This window comes from Eptatretus burgeri, chromosome 6 (assembly GCF_056783735.1).
Source record: "Eptatretus burgeri isolate ZD-2024b chromosome 6, Ebu_testis_v1, whole genome shotgun sequence".
Lineage (NCBI taxonomy): Eukaryota > Metazoa > Chordata > Myxini > Myxiniformes > Myxinidae > Eptatretus > Eptatretus burgeri.
In genome coordinates, this window is record NC_140966.1 from 44,104,469 (window position 1) to 44,127,572 (window position 23,104).

General features: G+C 42.2%; 2 protein-coding genes across 2 annotated transcripts in view; both read left to right on the plus strand.

The window, feature by feature from the left end:
- LOC147024656 (palmitoleoyl-protein carboxylesterase NOTUM-like) overlaps positions 1–23,104 on the plus strand; it is a 107,481-nt gene that overhangs the window by 34,132 nt on the left and 50,245 nt on the right. Inside the window, exon 7 of the mRNA XM_085884778.1 lies at positions 3,931–4,033. Within this exon, the coding sequence (XP_085740904.1) occupies positions 3,931–4,033 (103 nt within the window). The remainder of the gene's footprint in view (positions 1–3,930; positions 4,034–23,104) is intronic.
- On the plus strand, positions 5,647–6,783 carry LOC147024657 (uncharacterized). Its single transcript, XM_085884785.1, has 4 exons — positions 5,647–5,759; positions 5,854–6,012; positions 6,290–6,347; positions 6,631–6,783. Exons 1-4 carry the CDS (start codon positions 5,713–5,715, stop codon positions 6,706–6,708), a joined length of 342 nt encoding a protein of 113 aa, XP_085740911.1. The 5' UTR covers positions 5,647–5,712; the 3' UTR covers positions 6,709–6,783.

Consider the following 23,104-nt stretch of genomic DNA (forward strand, 5'->3'; position numbering starts at 1 on the left):
GCTATTCATGCTGAACATCTCAAGGCTGGTGAAACTGCTGTAATCATGTCATTGTATGTTGTTCTGTGCTGGATCACAGGCATCATTCCAACTGACTGGAAGATGGGCCTTGTTGTCCCTCTCTGGAAAGGGAAGGGTGATCACCAGGACTGCAGCAACTACAGAGGGGTGACGCTGCACTCAGTGCCGGGCAAGGTCTTTGGTTGGATAATTCCTGATAGGCTTTGCCACCATCTGCTCGAGCACCAGCATCCAGAGCAGTCAGGCTTTACACCAAAGAGGTCAACGATTGACCATATCCTTGCTCTTCAGGTACTCACCGAAGACAGATGAGAGCTTCAGCAGTGGCTGCTTGCAGCTTATGTTGATCTATGTAAAGCGTTTGATTCAGTGAATCGGAATGCCTTCTGGAGGATTCTTGGTCTTCGTGAGATGCCACTAAAACTGATCAATTTGATGTCTGAATTATACTCTAGTACTGAGAGTCCTGTGAGATGTTGTGGTATCATCTCTGACTTATTTCCAGTTGCCACTGGAGTTCATCAGGGGTGTGTACTGGTCCCCACACTTTTCAGTGCTTGTATGAACTGGATTCTGGGGAGGATGTCAGAGATCATGCTGCGGTGAAAAGTTTGGGAATGTCAACATCTCTGACCTTGATTTTGCAGATGATGCATTCATCTTTGTGGTGACTCCAGATATCCTTTTTTGGGTCCTGAAGGTGCTGAATGAGGATTCGGAGCTGCTGGGATTACGAGTTTCCTGGGTCAAAACTAAGATCCAGGTTTTCAATGACATCTTGGATGCTGCTGTCTGTTCTGTACCAGTTTGTGGCGAAGATGTTGAGTCACGGAGTGATTTACTTACCTTGGCAGTGATATTCATGTCTCTGCGAGCTGTGAGACAGAGGTCAATAGACATCTGGGTCAGGCCTGGGGAGTCATTGATTCACTGGATCATGGGGTGTGGCACTGCCGGAACCTGTGCAGGAGGACGAAAGTCTGAGTCTTCAGGTCCTTGGTGCTTCCAGTCTTGCTCTACGGACATATATATATATATATATATATATATATATATATATATATATATATATATATATATATATATATATATATATATATATATATATATGCTCACACATTGTGTAAGCATACGAACCGTGATTCCCCATTGTCTCGGGTCGCTCACCTGCATTTGATATTTCATTTATTTATTTTCATTTATTGATTTCACTTTCAGATGCTTTCCGACGGCTCTGTGATTTTTTTTTCTTGGGTATTGGCTTCGATGTCCGTTGGCACACAAAACTTCCATGCTTTCCCATTATATCGGGCAGCTCACCTGCATTGTTTTTTCATTTATTTATATTTTCATTGATGAATCTTGTCTGATGATTCTGAGAATTTTTTCATGGTGTACCGGCTTCAATGTTCGTCGGCATGCAAAATTTATGCTTTCTTTGGCACCTGGAAGGTACTGATCTTTAATATCAGTCAGTGAGTCAGTGGTAGAAAGACCTTCATATAATATACTCGCAAATACAACCCATCACTTCGCTGACTTTGATGTGAATGAGGGGTGGGTGGAGAACGAGAGAGGAAGAGAGAGTGGAGTGGGGAGGGGAGGGAAAGCAGAGAGGGTGGGAGGAAGGGAGAGGAGGTGAAGCGAGGAGTGTTGAAGAAGTGGAAAAGAGCGAGGAAGTGGAGTGGAGGTGGGGAGAGTAATACCTCACGAAACGTTGCTATACACTGTGGGGGAGAGAGTGGGGGGGCGAGAGCTATAAAGAGCGCCAACGAGAGAGTGACAGACAGAGAGAGACAGCGAGAGAGCGACAGACAGAGAGAGAGAGGCAACGAGAGAGTGACAGACAGAGATAGATAGCGAGAGAGCGACAGACAGAGAGAGACAGCAAGAGAGTGACAAACAGAGATAGATAGCGAGAGAGCGACAGCGAGAGAGCGACAGACAGGGAGAGACAGCGAGAGAGCAACAGACAGAGAGAGACAGCGAGAGAGCGACAGACAGAGAGAGAGACAGCGAGAGAGCGACAGACAGAGAGAGAGACAGCGAGAGGGCGACAGATAGAGAGAGACAGGGAGAGAGAGAGAGAGAGAGAGAGAGAGAGAGAGAGAGAGAGAGAGAGAGAGAGAGAGAGAGAGAGAGAGAGTGTGGGAGGAGAGTGCTCCATTTTATTTGGAGAGGGAGAGTAGAGAGAGAGAGAGAGAGAGAGAGAGAGAGAGAGAGAGAGAGAGAGAGAGAGAGAGAGAGAGAGAGAGAGAGAGAGAGAGAGAGAGAGAGAGAGAGAGAGAGAGAGAGAGAGAGAGAGAGAGAGAGAGAGAGAGAGAGAGAGAGAGAGAGAGAGAGAGAGAGAGAGAGAGAGAGAGAGAGAGAGAGAGAGAGAGAGAGAGAGAGAGAGAGAGAGAGGAGGGGAAAAAAGATAAGCGAGTTGTGTTGGTGGCGCTTGCAAAGAGAATATGTTATGCTTAATGACTAACCACAAATAAAAAATAAATCTCATGTCAGCATAGCTGCACACACAATGACACAACAGTGTTTGTGAAGTAATCCACTGGCACATCTGCAAAAAATTTGATATCCCAGTTCTAGAAAATCTTTGGGAACATTAACCAAAAGCATGGACTGAAAACATGGAAGTACCGCTCACATCCAACCTAATGATCCTATGCTGCGTGACCATCGAAAACAAAGCATTGCCACCAGATATCATACTTAGGTACAGAAAAGAGAGAAGAAGGCATTGCTAAATGAGGTGTAATACCAGTGATTTTGGATTAAACAGTATAGATATCAAGAAAATGACCAAATATCAAGACCCCAAGAATGAAGTGAAAAGATCCTGGAAACTGAAGAATGCCAAAGTTGTACCAGCAAAAGCTGGAGCTTGGGTAATTATAACAAAGAACCTCACAGATATATTAAAAACCATCCCTGCAAATATTATTACAATCAAACTTCAGTTGGAAGCTGTCCGGGGCTCAGCGACAATCCTGAAAACCCTCGGCACAAAACTTTGAGACAGGAAACTTCACAGTTTTGTCCATGAATCATGACTCCTTACTGAAATAAAATTGGATCCTATCAGCGCATCCTGGGAGGACTCCATTCCACATTCTGAAACTCGCATATGTAGATACCAATCAATGAAACACACACACACACACACACACACACACACACACACACACACACACACACACACACACACACACACACACACACACACACACACACACACACACTTTTATTTGTGTGTGTGTGTATATATATATATATATATATATATATATATATATATATACATACAGTATATACAAACACATATCTTTTTTATTTTTACATGTACTGAATATATGCATATATGTAGCAAAATGTTTGAAACAACCCAACCCAACCCAACCCTATCTCCACAATATGCCTCATACATGCCCTTTCCTTTTATTCCAATGTATTCCCAAACTTCGTTCACTTCGCCTCCACTCCTCCACTACCCTCCACTCCATCTTCCATCAGAATATCTTCTCTTCTTTCTCTCAATCATAGTTTTTTCAATCTATGACTCCCCTGCCACAACTCCTCCACTCCTGTGCAAACATTAAAAATAGAGGGCCATTTTTAGTCCCTGATAATAAAAAAAAGAAATTGAAATCGCACATTCGTGCAAACCTGTTACAACCTCAAGCTCATGAAAATTAATTTCAAAACCATAAATATTGTGCATAATTGCATCCATTATGAAATTGAGTCTTGGAACTAAATTATGTACAGTATAATTAATGTCTCTCTTCCATCGTGAAAAATTCAATTATGGCAAAAGTTGTGTCAATCACAAAGACTGAATATTGAATTTGTTTTGGAGTGTCTGTCTTATCTTGTGTTGTTCCTTTTTGTCACGCTTCATGTCTGAACCAGAACCCTTATCATTTCTGGGAGCAAGGATTGTACGTGAGGTCGTAGCTGAGTTGGTGCAAGATGGCATGTCAAATGCACGTACTGTCCTCTTAGCAGGATCAAGGTACATATAATGAAACCAATCTTTCTCTTATCACCCTTTTTCTGCTATTCACTTCATCAAATATTGTCTGCATTATAGTCGGCACGCATGGTATGACTGTCTTGACTGGATGTGAAACTTTTAGAAGTGCACTAAATGCACCTCCTTTTGTAAAAGCAGAAGTTAAAGTTCATGCAAGAGCTAAATGAAAGCAAAAGGAAGGATTATATTGATTAAATATAAAAGAAAACAATTAAATATAAAAGAAAACAACACACAAACATCACATGTTATGTCCAGCGATATTGCTATAGAGTCAATCAAATCATGGGTGTGCATTGGCATTGACAAAAGCTAACATGGAGATGTCACTTCTAAGAATTGAAGGAAACAGCTCCTCGTATAATGAATGGAGAATTGAGACCACTAAACTGTCAGTACAGGTTGGGATTGGAGGCACCTGACTCACAAAAGGATAAAAGTAGGGTGAATATACTGGTTCTGGCTCACTTTTCCCCATGTAAATGAATGGGGGATTTTCAGCGATTCATATTTTTTTTCCCTAAAAATAAACCCCTTTTTTATCCCAAGGTATATTTATTTGTCTCCCCTTTTAACCTGGGGACACTTTTTTTTCAAATAATCCATGCAATAAGATAAAGATTTGTTGAAGGTGATTCGAAAGAAATATCTAAAACGTCTAAGCCTCGGGACACTCTTTATCAAATAACCGATGCATATTGTTTAGCTCACTCATTGAACCTATAAAGATTTGTTCATTCTCAAATTCCTTCAATAGTTTAATTTTCTTTGCACAATAATCCCCATCTAAAATATTGAAAAACAAAACATTTGAATCTTTATATTTTTTAAGATACCCCTTTTGTGCTATTACGAAATGATAAACTTCTCTTAATGATCTCATCTGGCCACCGCCCGAGTTGCAAATCATTTTTGTACATAAACCACACCATAAAAAAGTTTTGTTTCAAATGTTTTCAGTTCATGCCGTGAAAATGAGGAAGTGTTTTTTGACACGGTCGTGCTGTGAAAATGAGGAAGTGTTTTTGGACAGTCATGCTGTGAAAAAAAACAGGAACTATTCTGTGAGACAAGGTCTCGTGTTTATATTTTATCTCAGAACACGAACTGAAAACATGTTTAATCAAAACCATTTTAGGGTATTTTAAGTATGTTTTAAAAATGATTCATACAATTTGAGAATATATCTCCCAGTTATTTTCCAAGCTGTCTCTCCCGAAGCGTCATTTCCTGTGGCCACACCCAATGATTAAGCAATCTCCTCATCGTTGCTTTATAAGTGATTCGCCAGACAAAGTTTCTGCCAGACGGGATTTTCATTTTTACAACTGAGACATGAGCGATCTTTCTTCCGCGAACAAAACAGCTCAACACAAAGTTGGTAAGCCTGTGTATAGGTTCCTCTTTGAACGATGAAGCAATTGATTATAAATTAAATCGTGATAATTCTGATATATATATTTTTTTTTTCTTGGCAGGTCCTTGGAAGAAGAGCAGTTTACATATCATGACGAGGTGCATGAAATTAATGCTCTTATTGGAGAGGTCAATCATCTTAGAAGAGAATTGAAAAACATTTTTTAAAGACTGACACGACGTCTTATCACGGCCTCTGATCTTTTTGCCATCTTGTACCAATGGTAAAAAAAAACTGAGACATGGACTCACTCTCTTCCGATGAAGATAACAGCTCACTACAAAGTTGGTAAGTTTGTGTATGGTTTCCTCTTTGAACAATGAAGCAATTGATTATAAATTAAATCGTGATAATGCGAAAATATATATTTTTTTTCTGGCAGGTCCTTGGAAGAAGTGGAGTTTACATATCACGATGAGGTGCATCCAATGAATGCTCTTATTGAAGAGGTCAAGGATTTTAGAAGAGAATTGAAAAACGTTTATAATGACTGGTACGAAGTCTTATCACGGCCTCTGATCTCGAATAAATTAAACCAATGGTGAGACACGTGTGTGTGTGTGTGTGTGTGTGTGAATATATGTATGTGTGTGTGTGTGTATATATATATATATATATATATATATATATATATATATATATATATATATATATATATATATATATATATATATATGTGTGTGTTTGTGTGTGTATATGTGTGTCTCTTTCCCTGTCTGTTTGTCTCTCTCTTTGTATCTCCCTCTGTCTGTCTTTCTACCTACCTCTCTCTGTCTGTCTCTCCATCTATACCCTTGACTCATTTTTTTTTTTTTCAGCGCTATCGCACAACATCAGCTGTTGAAGCAATCTGGTACAACACATGATTTTCTGGAGGTAAATGTTTCTGAATTATTATTTGGTTATTCTTTTATTAATATCACTCTCTCTTTGGAATGTCGTCTTATGTTGGTTGCATCATTAGTTTGGACGCGGTTTTGCCAGTACACTGGAATTCATTTTATTGGTCTTGAAAGGATGACAGGCTGAGTCGGCCTCCTGGTGTGTTAATTCAGTGGTCAACGAGGTTTGAACTTAGAACCAACACCAGGCTTACTCATATTACCATGTAATTATCTTTATAAAACCTAATTATTATCCACTTTTTGTTTCAAAACAGAATATGGTGTCTGAGTTTCGAAATCACAAGACATCTGAAGAAGATTGCTGGGAAAGATTATACATTCTCGCAAATTAATATTTAATATTTACAATTTTGATTAATTATATTTGTTTTGTTTACAATTACTTGATTTTAAATTTCAAAAAAAGGATTAAGACATGAAGGGGGGGTAGGTGCGCTCCCCCAATGACCCATCACCCCCTCATCCCACCCCTCCCCTCCCCATGTGTGTGTGTGTGGGGAAGGGTGGGGGTGGGATGAGGGGGGGGGGGGGCCAAAGGTGGGGGCGCACGGGGGGGTGGAGGGGGTGGGGCTTGTGTGGGAGGGGCTTGTGTGGGCGGGGCGTGTGTGGGCGGGGCTTGTGTGGGCGGGGCTTGTGTGGGCGGGGCTTCGGTGGGAGGAGTTTATGTGGGTGGAGCTTGTGTGGGAGGGGTTTATGTGGACAGGGTTTATGTGTGTGGAGTTTTTGTGTGGAGCTTGTGGGGGGTTTGTGTGGGGTTTGTGTGGGCAGGGTTTATGTGGGTGGAGCTTGTGTGGGAGGGGTTTATGTGGGCAGGGTTTATGTGGCGGGGCTTCGGTGGGGCTTATGTGGGAGGGGTGAATGTGGATGAGGTTTGTGTGGATAAATGGATGGGTGGAGAGATGGGTGGATGGGTGGATGGGTGGAGCTTGTGTGGATGGGTGGATAATTTTTTAATTAAATAAACATGTTGTGTGTGGGGAACTAATTAACTAATCACTAATTATGTGAATATGATGAATATGGGTGGAGCTTGTGTGGGGTTTGTGTGTGTGGAGCTTGTGTGGAGCTTGTGGGGGGTTTATGTGTGGTGGGGTTTGTGTGGGGTGGGGTTTGTGTGGGGTGGGGTTTGTGTGGGGTTTGTGTGGGGTGGGGTTTGTGTGGAGCTTGTGTGGGGTGGGGTTTATGTGGGTGGGTTTTGTGTGGGTGGAGTCAAAAAGGGGTGGAGTTAAAAAATTTCAATTTATCTTTGTCTTTTGTAATTCCTGTGAATAAAATGAACCTAAAATCGCTTCCCCTTCCAAATCATATATCTTATAAGTCCAAGGAACCGTATCTATTATATCAACAATTTTAAAAAGTTCGTTTGTCCATCTTTTAATATAACCTTTTTCAAAATGAGATTTCCACCTATATATTCTTACTATATCACCAACTTTGAACTTAGGATTTCTGACATTAATCTCTTTTTCATATTTTAATTTTGTAAATGTTTCTGATGGTTTCATATTTGTTGACGTGTGAATCGTGTCATTATACTTATCCACAATATCCTGAATAAAAGATGACCATTGTTGTGAACTGAGTTGTGTGAATTTTTTATATAATCTCTCTTTTAAGGTACGATTAAAACGTTCAACAACAACTGCCTTCCCTTCATTAAAGGTACTGTATAATGTAATACTGTTATTTTTTAGAAAATTCATAAATGTCTTGTTATAAAACTCTCTACCCTCATCAGTCCACAATTTTTTAGGTTTTCTCTTACTTTTATTAAATATCTGTTGAAAGGCTAACTTAAGAGTATTACCTGTTTTGTTTTTTAATGGTACAACCCATGCGTATCTACTCCTCAAATCAATAACGGTTAAAGCATACTTGTACCCCTTATCATTATTGAGTTCAATCAAATCAGCAGACCAGATATAATCTACTTCCTTGGAATAAACTTTCCTTCTCTGAAACTTTGTGAATATTGGTTTATGTAATTCATCAGCTAATTGCTCTTCAGTCTTAATGACATCATTAGAGCCTATAAGTTTTTGAATTTCCAAGTCCAAGTTTCAATTTAGCACTGATCATCTTCTTCACAATGAACCGATCAACTTTTTCTCTCAAGGTTGGATTTTGTATCAGAGACAAATTATACAACATTTCTCTATCGGCTTCATGCTTTTCTTCCAACGTTGTGGTATTCCCATAATCAATATCGTGTCTCATGCACACTTCATCAACTCTATTGATGGGTTCACTCCAGGATTTAGGATTGTCTGCCTCATCTAATCTTTTATCCAAGTTTGTGCCTGGACCACAGAAAGAATACCCTGGAAGATGTAATTCCCCTGGTATTCCAGTAGTTGTAAATTTACTTCCTGATAAAAACTTTTGTATATCTCCTCCTCGTTTGTGTTTGGAGATAAATTGATTTTTTTTTTGAACCACACACCGAACATATACCTTTTTGTATAACCCTGTTATTTTTACTTTTAATATATGAAATATTTTTAGTATTAGTTTTCTTTTTACATTTGAGACAATAACTCATTTATTTATGTGAAAAATTCCTGCAGAGTGCAAAAACCTTTTTAGTTTCCAACATGCGCATTTGAATATTAATTTTTAAAACATAAAGAATCCTAAGAAATGCCTTCACTCTCTCCTCCATTTATTTAAGAAAAAAAAAAAAATGAAAAACTTGAATTAAAATGAATAGCTTGTCGATGTCAATATTCTTGCCGAAAGTATTGCAAATAGACTTGTCAATTCTTTGTTTTCCTCCTCGGTGGGTTGAGTTATTTTCTGTAATACCACCAATCTTTTTTAATCTCACTGGTTTCCATATTTTGATATTTATTTTGTCTCGCTCTTTCCTCCCTCTCCTTCTCTCTCTCCTTCTCTCTCTCTTCTCTTTTTCCTCCTCTTTTTTCTCCCTCTCCTCCTTCTCTTTCTTCTCCTTTTCCTCCTCTTTCTTCTCCCTCTCCTCCTTCTCTCTCTTCTCCTTTTCCTCCTCTTCCCTCTCTTCTTCAACTCCTTCCTCATCCCTTATTATCCTTGAATCGCTTACACCCCACAGAATATCATACATATATTCATCAGGATTTCTTGTTATTCCTGTATCCAAAATATTTTTTTTTACAACAGGAAACCAATAAAATTTATTTTGAATTTCTAAAAGAGCCTTACCTTTTCTTAACTTTATAATTTTTTCATTATTTAACATTCTCATTAAATCTAAAGTTGTCGGTTTATCAACATCAGCATAATACCAATCTTTTATTGAAAATACCTCATTCTTATGTTGTAGAACATATTTATTAAAATACCGAATACCCTTTTCTTGAGGGTATGCTTGGACACAGAAATGATAATTTTCTTGAAGCATTCTTTCTAGCATTTATGTATTAGAAATATATGTTAGAATAATATTATGGTACGAAACACCTCCCCATCTTCCCATAGTTAAATCATTTTGTATTTCCTTACTTATTATATATAATCCTGTTTTTTCTGTTTTCATGATATAAACAAGGGCAAAACCATTATTATATTTACCCTTATTAAATTCTTTTATTTGTTGTTTACTAATCGTGGACCCACAAAACTCATTCTCAATACCAAGTGGATAATATTCTTCCTCACGAGACTGACTTAATTGTTCCAGGTCTTCGAGGTTAATTTTAAATGACCAATTATACCCTAAATCATTCATATCATACCCCCATTGTTCTATTCTCATACAAACGATACGCCCTTCTTTATAAAAGTTTATTTTAATTCGAACTGTGAATTCTGTATGACCTGGAGATAATATCAACACTTCTGTATCTTTGGAATACACGGCCGTTTTATTTAAAGATATATATTGTGATAAATCGCTTAATCTCACCAAGTCAGTCGCGTCAGTCGGGCTTGGATAATTTTTTAATTTATAAGCATTCATGTTAATATTTTTGGTTATATTATATTTATGTCGTTCAGCCTGTGCCTTTGTGTAATAATTTGATAAATCAATATCCAGTTCTTGAGATACACCAAAGATAGAACCATCTTTACCAACATAAGTCATTTATATTAGATTAAAAATAATATCATAAATTTTTTATTTTTGTTGAGTTGAAATAACACATATAGACATAATTGACCACAACACTTGGAATTTAATTCTTGGACTTGAAAAGTTTGATAAACACCATTCTGTAAGAATTTTATGACTTCAACAGGTGGTGGAAGACCAAAACTATCAAAATAATATTTGTCTTGACTATTAAAAATGCAAACCCAATGAGAACCGTTCCCATTATTATCTTGTAAGTTCATAATAATATTCTTTGTATGTTTCAGCACATTTGTTAATTCATCTCTCATACAAATAACCACATTATGAATTTTTAATTTCTTACAATATTTGACAAGTTGTAAATTTGATGTTGTATTCTTTCCAAATTCTTTAAACTACTCATCAATGCTCATTTATTTATTAGAAAGATATAATCCATTACCTCTTTTCGTTAATTTTACACCTGCTTGTGCTATAGAAGAAAGCATATCTCCAACTAACAATCTCGCTTTATCAGGCAGACCTTCAAGTTTTTCAGCAAAATCTACAATTACACCACTTCCACTAATTTGTTTCTCCAACTCTTTGTTATGTCTTTCCAATTCTTTTTGAGCCTGGAGTTGAGCCTTCCTTTCGTTGGCAGTTTTCACCGCTGTTGAAATACCACCCGTCAATGCTCCAACCGCACTTAAACCAGCAAATAAAGGAATTAGAATTGGGAGAAATCCTCCACTCGTCTCTCTTATTGAATATTTTTTCAACATTGGTTTTGTCATTTTAATTTTAAGTGAGTCAGTGTCATTCAAGATTTTAACCTGTTCTCTTGTGAGCAAAACATCAATTCTTACTGCTCCTTTTCTCTGAATTGTATTAACGTTAATCGTACAAGGCTTTTGATTTTGAACACAAGATGATAGTTTATGAAGATTGATTTGATTAACATATACCCCAGTTGGTACTTTGCCACTCATTTATTTAACAAAAAATTATGTGAGACTAATCATCACACCATTATCTGTATTAATCTGCAATTCTGTTTCTTCCAAAAGCAAACAATATGTATCAACTTCTTCACTCTCTCCTCTTTCAATGTATAGGGAAGTATCCACTCGATTAGACTTTATAGTTTCCTTTTGAGCACTCAGGTCAAACGCATAGATTGTATACAAACTTTTAAATGCTGTCATATCCAAAATAGGTTCTTTATTTCCATTACTTTCACACACCTTTTGGTAAGACTTGTATGCTTCAGCAAAATCATTTTTTCCCAATTAATTTCCAATCTATCTCGTGGATAAAATGTTCCATCTAGAGAAACGCGAAGTTGTTTCACCTTAGCATTATCACTCAATGCATTATTCTTATCAGTCGCAGTATCACCATCTGGCTTTTTAAAAATGATCCACAGATATCGTGGCTTTTCTTCCAGAACACCCAAATTCCACGTGTAAGTAGTTTGGTTGAGTTTAACGTGTTGACATCTTCTTTTGAGGTATGATACACTGAGTGGTTTCTTTGAGTTAAGTCTTCGATTCAACATCTCTTCTGTTTTAAGATTAGGAGTATATTCACTGATATACCAACTCATCTCCTCAATTACAAATTTATTCTGATCACCAAAAGCATTACCAACACCAAAAAGCAATCGATTTTCATTATCATTCCTTTGCAGTTGAAATCTAATTTTAAGACCATACAGAACTTTATCATGATCACAAAATCCAAATATACCTTTAAGAGGAACTGCCACAGTAAAACTATTTACTGCTTTTGTATCATCATTATACATTCCTTTCCTTTGAGTATATCCAGGGTCTGTGTTTGTTCCCGTTGACATATCAGGAATAAAACCTTCGACAGACCCCTTTCCCATTCTATCACTGAATGTATAGAGTGTAAATTTCATCATTTCAGATACAGCAGAGACATAATCAACCGCTTCAACTTCTTGTGTTCCAATATACAAACGCACACTATCAAACATTTTCCAGAAGAAATCATTTACAAGTGTAGCGTTTGTGTTATTCCCAGCTTTAGTGAATTTAAATTTACACAACAAGAAACTTTCGGAGAGATTCAAATAGGTTTGTTGATTATTTATTTCAAAACTTTTTGTACCATTCGTATTCCAGTCTGTTCCAGTTATTGCATTTACCTTGAAGTAATCTTCTTTTTAGTGGAGTTTGAGATAATAATAGTATCATCCAAATCATAGATACTATCAATTGCTTCCATACTTGTATTTATTTAGGAAAAAAGATGTTAAAACTTTTGAAACCCTGATCCAAGTATTTGAATTATTTTCTGTCATTCTTGGGGGGACAACTGAGTTTTGCCTTTCTTAATTTCTTTTATTGCTTGTAATTTATGAGATTCCTTCTGGGCATCTTTTATGCTCTTTACAGCACCTGCTACATTTCCCACAGCAGAAGCAGTTGAACCAATTAGATCTTTATGTTTAAGAATAGTTGAACCAATACCCATAAGAGTATCAATTATCCCATCTCCTCTAAATTGATGTCCAACACCCCTTTGTCTCTTAGGTTTATAGTGTGGTATAGCCTGCGGGCCTGCGGGGCAGGTCATGATGGTGGGGGAGTGGTCAGCGTGATCATCGTGTCTGCCAGGGATATAAGGAGTGCGCGCCGCCTGAGGCGTTGTAGTGGATGCCGTAGTCGCCACGGCTTGTGTGTGTACTGAGTGCGTAATAAAGGAGAGCGGTGGGCAAAGTACGCCCACGCTCCCGCTTGTGCAACACAGCCTGGCTCGACTGTTCCCCCGCTCGTGTCTGCCTGCTAAGCATCCCTACCACGACACTACAGTTGGCTGACGAGGATGGTTGAGTACGGACTTATGCCCGTTTTCGACAAGGATGTTCGGATCGGCGTGTGCAGTTGGCTGGGTTCGGAGTGGCAGCGAGTAACTCAGCGCACCTCGCGCGGTTCGAGGTTCCGGAGGAGTACGCATCGCGAAGAGCGTGTCGCAGGTTCGCTCGCCGCGCGCACAGGCTCCGGAGCCAGGAGGCTCGGCAGCGCGGCCAGCTCAGGCATGACAGGAAGTCGGGGCACGGCGCACGGATGCGTGCCCGCCTTCGTCGGAGTCGACTTCGGCCATGTCGAGTGGGCAACGGCCGCGCTCGGTGTTCGTTTTATTGAGACACGACAAATCTGGGGAATGATTTCTGCAAGGCCACGGCTAAAGAACGGGGACACGCAGTTCGGCTCGAACGCGGCGTTGGACGTCGCACAAGCTCTGAGGAATGTCCGGGGTCTCGATGGTCGGTGCGCAGCAGATGGTCCGGAGGTCAGCGCGATGTGCCAGGCGCACACGGCCGCGCGCACGGTCTGCGGCGCGGGTCGTGGACGGCTTTTGCAATACGATCACTCGGACGGCGGTCTGAGCACTCGGAGACGTCTACGGTGTGTATGCCGGGAGTCATCGCCCATCATGACGGTCATAGATGGCGGTGTGCGAAGCGACCCTTACGTCCCGGGTCGAGACCTACTGCCGGTACGGTGTTCGGTATATGGCGTACACTTTAACGCCCCGGGTCGAGTCTTGCAGCCTGGGTACAGAGATCCCGGCGACCCGGAACGGGAGTTATTGCCGATGTTAAACCTGCCTTCAATTGGTCCGGAGGTGACAAGATCAATGGCAGGGGAAGTTGAAGTGATCGGGGCACTGATCGGGTGTCGAGTTGAGTCCACTCGTGCTGCCCTCGCATCGCACACGTACACCGGCGAAGCGGTTGCTCCGCGTGCGGTGGCCGACGGCTCGGGGCTCTACCGGGGTCGAAGCACCCTACTCTCGGTGTTCATGGTGCGAGGGGAGGGGTCCGCCCTTTTGGGTCGGGACTGGCTGACGCACCTCGGTCTGGATCTCCAGTTCGTACCTCCAGGTGCGCCGGTGCTTCCTTCGTTGCTTTCTTCCATTTCCGAGGGCGAGGTTCTGGCGGCGGGAGCCGCATCGATGCAACGGGAGCGGCCGTTCGTTGCTGCCTGCAACGGTGATGTGCGGTGCAGAAGCAACGGAAGCCGTGCCAGCTCTCGCGATGAGCTCTCGCGCTTCGGCTGTGTTCATGAGGCAATGCGCGCCTGTGTTGTTCGGGCAGTTTCAACGGGGAATGGCGGCGAGCCCGTCGCGTTCAAGGAAGTCATGGGTCGCAACATCGAGTCGACAACCAAGAGGCGGACTCGTGATGTGGGTTATGGGCTGCTGTTCATTGCATATTTGTTTTGCATTGCTCGAGAGATGCGGTTTAATGGTATTGAAATAAATGCCGACAGTTCCTGTGTGAGAATAGAATTGGTTGAGATCAATCGATGGGATTCGCATTATGATCGATATGAGGTGGAGGCTTTGGGAGCGATGGTGGCGAATAAAGAGGTTTGGTTGGCCTCCCATTGCCCCGGGCCGCAGGTGGTTGCTTTGTTATGTGCAGGGATTTTATCGAAAGAACGCACTGCACGGGAAAATGAATTTGCGACTGTGCCAACGATTTTCTGATTGATTTATGACGAGCCTGTGGTTGTCAGGTCAGGTTCTGTCAGGTCTGTCAGGTCTTCTGTCAGGTCAGGTTCGATCTGTGACCTGCTACAGGTACCATGTAAACCTGTACTAACCTGTTCCATGGTCGGGTTGTCGGCGACTAAACCGTCTCCCCCACCAGGTTTTCTGGTGAGGAGGGTGTTTGGATATGGACACCCAGCAGGTTTAAAAACAAAACCTGTCAAAGGGCGGAGGAGCTCCTTGTGAGCCAACGGCCATCCATATCTCGTGCCCAACTGTGTCTGCGGACGTCCTCCTGCAGTTGGGTCACTTCTTATTAGGAGGTTGGTGGCAGGATTTGCACTCCGGCCACCGTAAAACCCTTCATTCCGCAAAACGCAAAAACGCAAAAAAATCTGAAAACCCACTCCGTGGGAGTACCTCCTGTGCAGCTTCCCTTCGCAGGGCAGCTCACCGGATGACGGGATTGGGGCAAAGCCTTCGGGACCCCCAATCTTTGATAGGAGGGAAACCACGGGGTAACATCCCTGGGTCAGATTGCGGGAGAGTGTGTCGGAGTGGTGCTGAGGTGTCGTCCACCAGACGGCGGTCTCCTTGGGTTAACCTGAGGCGGTCCCTTCGGGTGGGTGCCTGGAATGTCCTATCCCTAAGAGAGGATGATCACCTGTCTCTGTTATCATCTGAGCTCAAGCGTTTGGACATCGGGATTGCAGCTCTCTCTGAGGTTCGGAGACCGGATTGCGGAGAGATAATAGTGGGTGGTTACACCTACTATTGGTCTGGTCGCTCTGATGGTTACCATACCCAAGGAGTTGCTGTAGCTGTGTCCAATAAGCTGACCCCAATGATAATTGAGGTAACACTGGTCAACGAGCGTATTATGAGATTAAGGATTCGTCACTCCTTAGGTGTCATTTCCCTGGTCTTTGTTTATGCTCCGACTGAGGCGAGTGATCTCACCGTGAAGAATGCATTCTACGCCACACTCGAGTCTGTGGTTGTTCAGTGCCCCAGACGAGATACACTTCTAGTTTTGGGGGATTTCAATGCATTGACTGGAACTGATAGGGACGGTTATGAGGTGTGTGTTGGTCCCCATGGGTCAGGAACTATGAACCAGAATGGCACTAAGTTCCTTGACTTTGCAAGAAGTCATGGACTTAGGGTGGCTGGTTCATGGTTTCAGCGCCCACAAGCTCATCGCTGGACTTGCTATTCCAACGCTGGCGGTGTGGCAAAGGAGATTGACCATGTCCTCATTGACGGTCGTTGGAGGATGATCCAGAACTGCAGGGTCTACCGGAGTGCTCAGTTCCTCAATACTGACCACAGGCTTGTTGTAGCAACTCCAAAGCTGCACCTTAAATCCTGGAGAATGGTACCATCCCAGCCGAGGCTGGATGTTGCCAAGCTCAGGGATGAGAGAGTAGCTGAGGAGTTTGCGAACAGGCTGAGTGGACACTTGGGGGGGTCTGCGTGCTTTGGGGGGTCCTGAAGAGTTGTGGAGCGCCTTCAAGACCACCGTCCTTGATGTTGCCGGTGGATGCCTTGGAGCTCACCGCAGGGCAAAGAAGAATTTTGTCTCTCAAGGGACACTGGATAGCATTGACCAGAGTCACAGGGCCAGGCTGAATGGCAGAGCTGAGCTGTTCAGGGAGCTGAGGCATAAAACTGTACATGCACTGAGGGTGGACAAGGAGGCCTATGTGCGAGGAATCTGTGAGGGGGTAGAGCATCACCTGTGGACAGGTGATTCTCGTCCCGCTTACAGGGTAATTCGCGCATTACGTTCATCCAAGCCCATCCCTCGGAGCACTACAGTTCAAGCAGAGAGTGGTAGGCTCTTGACAGAGGAGTCTGAAGTGAAGGCCCGCTGGGCCGGTTACTTTGAGCGGTTGTACCAGGCTGATCCCCCAACTGTTGAGTTGGACGTCAAGGGTGTTACAATCCCTGTTGTTTACCCTCGAATCAACTGTGGTCCACCTACGCTTGTGGAAACACGGGCTGCGGTGAACCAGTTGAAACGGGGCAAAGCTCCAGGGATCTGTGGCATCCATGCCGAACTTCTCAAGGCTGGTGGAAATGCTGCACTCGTGTCGTTGCATGCAGTTTTGTGCTCTGCCTGGAACACAGGCATCATCCCAACTGACTGGAAGAGGGGCCTTGTTGTCCCTCTCTGGAAAGGGAAGGGTGATCGCCAAGACTGCAACAACTACCGAGGGGTGACACTGCTCTCAGTGCCGGGCAAGGTCTTTGCTCGGATAATTCTCGATAGGGTTCGCCACCATCTGATTGAGCACCAGCGTCCAGAGCAGTCAGGCTTTACACCAAAGAGGTCAACGATTGACCGTATCCTTGCACTTCGTGTCCTCACCGAACGCAGACGACAGTTTCGGCAGGGGCTGCTTGCAGCCTATGTTGATCTCTGTAAAGCGTTCGATTCAGTGAATCGGGATGTCCTCTGGAGGATTATTGGTCTTCGTGGGGTGCCACCAAAACTGATCGATCTGATGTCTGAACTCTACTCTGGTACTGAGAGTGCTGTGAAGTGTAGTGGTACCATCTCTGACTTATTTCCAGTTGTTACTGGAGTTCGTCAGGGATGTGTACTTGCCCCCACACTTTTCAGCACTTGTATGGACTGGATTCTAGGGAGGATGTCGGAGAGATCAAGTTGCGGTGCGTCATTTGGGAATGTCAAGATCTCGGACCTTGACTTTGCAGATGATACAGTCATCTTTGCGGAGACTTTAGACATCCTCTTGGGGGCCCTCGAGGTGCTGAATGAGGAATCGGAGCCGTTGGGATTACGGGTTTCTTGGGTCAAAACTAAGATCCAGGCTTTCGGTGACATCTTGGATGCTGCTGTCCTGTCTGTGTCTGTTTGTGGTGAGGATGTTGAGGTCGTGGAGAGATTCACTTACCTTGGCAGTGATATTCATGTCTCTGCTGGCTGCGAGTCAGAGGTCAATAGACGTCTGGGTCGGGCCTGGGGAGTCATGGATTCACTGGATCATGGGGTGTGGCGCTGCCGGTACCTGTGCGGGAGGACGAAAGTCCGAGTCTTCAGGTCCTTGGTACTTCCAGTCTTGCTCTATGGGTGCGAGACTTGGACTCTGACCAAGGATCTGAGACGGAGACTTAATTCCTTTGGTACCAGGTCTCTTCGGAGAATCCTTGGCTATCGCTGGTCGGATTTTGTGTCCAACGAGCGGTTGCTGAGAGAGACTCGGATGAGATTTGTTACTTGCATAGTCCGTGAGCGTCAGTTGCAGCTGTATGGACATGTGGCTCGTTTTCCTGACTCTGATCCTGCTCACCAGATTCTCTCAGCGAGGGAGTCTCATGAGTGGAGGAGGCCAGTGGGTCGACCACGTGCCTCATGGTTGCAACAGGTTGACCATCATCTCAAGGAGATGGGGATGGGCCTGGCATCTGCCTGGGGGATGGCCAGACGGAGGCCCCTGGAGTACCGGCGGAAAGTGGACGCAGCGACGTGCTGTTCTGGCACATGCTCCCATACCTGACCTGACCTGTGGTTGAAGTGTGGTTTAAATGGAGTTGCTACCGTCTAACTGCCGTGTGGGTCTCGGAGATCGACTCGGAGCCGGGGCTGGTGCGCTGTTCAGCGTTACCCCCACCTCTGGTTTGGGCAAGGTCATACGTGCCTGGCACCTGGGACGCGGCTCTCTGTTTTCGCTCAAGGCCGTTTGGACGTGTGTTGGAGGCTCAACTGATTGTGGTGCGTGGGTTGTTGTGGGGCATTGGTTGCATCCAGCCAGCGGCGCTGTTCAGCGCCCCCACCCAAGGTCAATCGGGTCTGGCGCTGGCGCCACGGCTTCCAGACAGCGGGCTTCCGGCCTCGGAATGTTTATCTGCTTCAGGTCTGGCTGGGGGAGATGTGCCGCCTTGTGGGCCGGAGGGGTTTGATGGTGCCGGGGTAGGTTTGCTCGGGAGGTCGCCGCGACCTCGCCAAAGGCCATGTAAGCATGAGCCGCCTGGGGGCGTTTTTGCTGCGTAGTGCTGCTGTGCTTCTCACCTTGCTGCTTCATATCGGTAGCGCGGTCAGGGTTTTGTAGGTGCATTGTGCAACTCGGTCTTCGTAACCTGGCCGTTGCGGCTTCACTCGCTCGCATCGACATGTTATATGATGTGATGTGCTTTTATACTATGCTGTTTTCTTTTTGTACCTTGTCTGCTTTTCTACCGTGGTATTTCGTGCTGCTTATGCTTATTATGATGGTGATCATTTAATAATCATAGTTTTAGGAGGGAGGAGTGTGGTATAGCCTGCGGGCCTGCGGGGCAGGGCATGATGGTGGGGGAGTGGTCAGCGTGATCATCATGTCTGCCAGGGATATAAGGAGTGCGCGCCGCCTGAGGCGTTGTAGTGGATGCCGTAGTCGCCACGGCTTGTGTGTGTACTGAGTGCGTAATAAAGGAGAGCGGTGGGCAAAGTACGCCCGCGCTCCCGCTTGTGCAACACAGCCTGGCTCGACTGTTCCCCCGCTCGTGTCTGCCTGCTAAGCATCCCTACCACGACACTACATATAGTATCCTCTACCAAGATACATACCTTCACCCTTGTAGTATGGGGAAAGGAACATCCCATCCCCTGTAATTATTTTATATTTTCCCAACTCGTGTTTCCTCACAATAGCCTGGTGTTGGCGCAGTGGTTAGGGCAGCTGCTTGGGATCCAAAAGGTCCTGAGTTCAAGCCCCGTTGGGCCACTGAATTAATACACCAGGGGGTTGACTCAGCCTGTCATCCTTCCGAGGTCAGCGAAATGAGTACCAGTGTACTGGGCTGGTGTATACCCCGGTTAAAATAGGTGTGCCATATCCCTGTGTCGTAAGAGGTGACCAGGGTTGCGTCAGGAAGTGCATCCGGCGTAAAACATGTGCCAAATCACAATGTGGATCATACGGATGATCCGCTGTGGCGACCCCGAACGGGAACAGCCGAAAGAAGAAGAAGAAGTGTTTCCTCACAATAACCATCGTATTTATTTCTTGGAAAACTTCACGTAGGTGAATTATGATGGATATAACTTCTCCATTAAAAGAAATCATACGATTATCTTGGTCGGTTATCCTAAAATTTACTCTGTGTATGGTTTTTCCTGACACAGGGAGATAAACCAAATTTTTGAGTTCCATATTGAATTTATAACCAATTGGGGTTGAGTATGCGCTGAATGAAAATATTGCATTTGTTTTTTTTTCCATCATTATAAGCACCATCAATCAAATCACAGTGAATTAACACCGAATTTATTCCTGAGGATATTTGAATGACATTATCACTGTAAAACGTCCCATTCGTTTCAATCTTTTTTGAGGAGAAACCCAATAACTCTCTAAATGAATTATCAATTGTGAAATCAACCTTGTAGTTATTTTTAACTTTAATCGTTGATTTTGAAGTATGTTTTTGAATGTCTATAACAATATTTTTGGTTCATCACCCTGTTCTTTCATAAGACGAGCAATTTCGGAAGATATTTGAGAAATCTCATATGCTCCGGGTGAGACTGTTATCGTTTTGTATCCACTTCCGGGATTATAACTAAACTTGTCATTTTTATCAGTTATATTAAATAAGGTATTATAAGTTTCCATGGACAATAAAGATGCCTCATATTCTTTTGTTGGGTCAAGTTGTAGTGGGTATGGGAATGAAGATGTGTGGTCGCTTGTTGTGAAATTAAAACTCAGGATTGTGCTTCTCATCTTATTTAATATGAGATAAAATGTCTTTATATTGAGATTTATTAATTATTTTCATGTTCATCAACTGGTCTAAAATGGCTGATGCTTCATTAAAACAATTGTTATTTCCAGCCTTCTTACTACCTAACAACAATAACAGTCTATTAACTAATTTCGATGGGTCATTTGGAAGAAAACTAATACCTGAACCAAGGATACTTAAAGCCTGAATAATGTGTTTCTCCTTCTCATTTTTCCTACTTTTACTAGAAATACTAACCCTATAATTTAGAGTGTTCAGCAGATCAATATATACTCTATCATCATTATTTTTCATATCCAATGGTTTATCAATATACTTTGATTCATCCCTCACAGTTGAACCTTGTCTTCCATCTTTTGTGAGAAGAAACATTAATCTCGGAGTTAGTTTAACAGGGGGTTGAGCAGAACCGAAGAACCTTAATTCATCATTAAATATCAATACCTTTTCTTGAACAAGATGAAATATTGCTGGTTGTTCTGTTGGAATGAGTCCTGCTTTGGTTTTTGAATCCGCTGAATATTCATTGTTTTGAAGAGCATTCACAATATAATCAGGGGGTTGATTAATCTCTTCCAGTTGTTGAAATAAACCTTCATCGTCATATACCTTTAATTCTCCTAAATGCTCTAATTCTTCCTCAGTCATTTGATCAAAATCTTTTAACATTTGAAGTTTTTTAGGAGTATATTCTACAGTGGGAACTGTGGAAACATCTTTCATTTTTTCTTGGGAAGTTTTTAAAAGTGGTTTAAAAAATTTCTCTTGTTTTCTTTCAAATGCTTCTTCGCCCGTTAGTTTCTGTCTGCGTTTCTTCTTTATGTCTTCCTGCTGTTTTACAACTTTTGAAACCAACTCTTGATGTTCCTTAAATCTTCTTGCTCTTTCTTTTACATCCATTTATTTGTTGTAAAATATCATTTAATGAATTGTAAAGATCAACAGGGAAATTTTCCTTTTCTTCATCATTCAAGTAGATGTGTTCAAATAAATCCTTTTCTTTAAATATTTCATCAAATTCTTTATTAACATTAATGCGAGTTGTAATTTCTTCTTCACTAATACTTGCATCTCTGCTTTTCATACGTTTGCGTTGAGTTTCTTCATCAACATCAAAACCGAATGATAAAATCTTCACTCCGCTCAGATGTTTAATAATTTGTCTCGTTCCTTCTGGATTAGAATATCCCAAGACCACCAGATTTTAGTTTCCTTAACTCACTCTTACAATGTGAATATTTTGTTGTACCAAGAGAAACCTCCTCAAATATTTGACCTTCATTCCTCAATCGCATATGTTCCTCCACTGAAATATAGTGATAATCTTCACCTTTTACTTCTCCAGGTCTTATTGCTCTCGTTGTTGTTGATACAATGCGTATCCATCCATCCATTAGGACCATACTCTGTGCAGAGCGTTGGTGCCGCCGAAGCAGTCTCCTTGGCTATTGGGAACAATCCTGGACGGGTCTCCACTCCGACACAGTATACCAGCATGCTGGCACTCATTTTGCCGACCTCGGAAGGATGACAGGCAGAGTCAACCCCACCTGGTGTTAATTCAACAGCTGAGCGGGATTTGAACTCAGGACCCTAGGATCCCAAGCCCACTACCTTAACCATTAAGCCAACAGCAGGCATACACGATGCGTATCACAGGGTGTTTTTTAAATAAATTTACAATATTCTCATTTGTACTACACAAGAACCTTGATTTATGAAAGTTTTTTCCAGAAGCAGATTTACCCACAAGATTTATAATAATAGTTGTCATTTATATATGTAATTGTTTATAAAACAAAAAATATATCCCTTAATATCTCATCTTGTTTCACAACAATATATTTATATTTTTCAGTCGTGTGCTTCATGTAATCCTCAAATTTCTTTTTACTACATAATGTAGAACAATTATCTCTCCAAAAATTATTGATATCTATTGAATTTAACTTGAATAAAATAAAAGTATTAGCATTGTTTCTGATGGAACGACGAGGAAGTTGAAAGTACGATTGACTAAGATAAATACAATTACAAGAAGAATGTCTCCCTCTTGTGTAGTAGTCCATTACCGTTTGTCTCCCTCTGTCCATTACCGTTTGGTTTCTCTCATTAACACAATCATCAAAGATAACGAGGTTCTTTTTTGATTTATCCAAATCTTGGGGAGACGGTATATCATCCGTATTATCACTAAGAATACAAGTTATCGGATTTGAATTCTTTTTACATCTCTGTGTATCTCAAAATAGTTGAATTATATCTTCAATGTTATAATCATTTAGGTTTTTTTGACGTTTAAATAAACCGATTATATCTTCTTTTTGAAGACCAGCATTAAAACCTTGTGAGAGTAGTTGATACTCTGGTTGAAAACTCGACTTTGTGAAAATTATTAAATTATCATA

What these genes read in the sequence shown, in the direction of transcription:
- LOC147024657 (XM_085884785.1), top strand. Translation starts at nt 5,713, where the DNA reads ATGGACTCACTCTCTTCCGATGAAGATAACAGCTCACTACAAAGTTG. An exon ending in TCGAATAAATTAAACCAATG is followed by an intron (nt 6,013 to 6,289) that starts GTGAGACACGTG and finishes TTTTTTTTTCAG; the next exon opens with CGCTATCGCACAACATCAGC. An exon ending in CAACACATGATTTTCTGGAG is followed by an intron (nt 6,348 to 6,630) that starts GTAAATGTTTCT and finishes GTTTCAAAACAG; the next exon opens with AATATGGTGTCTGAGTTTCG.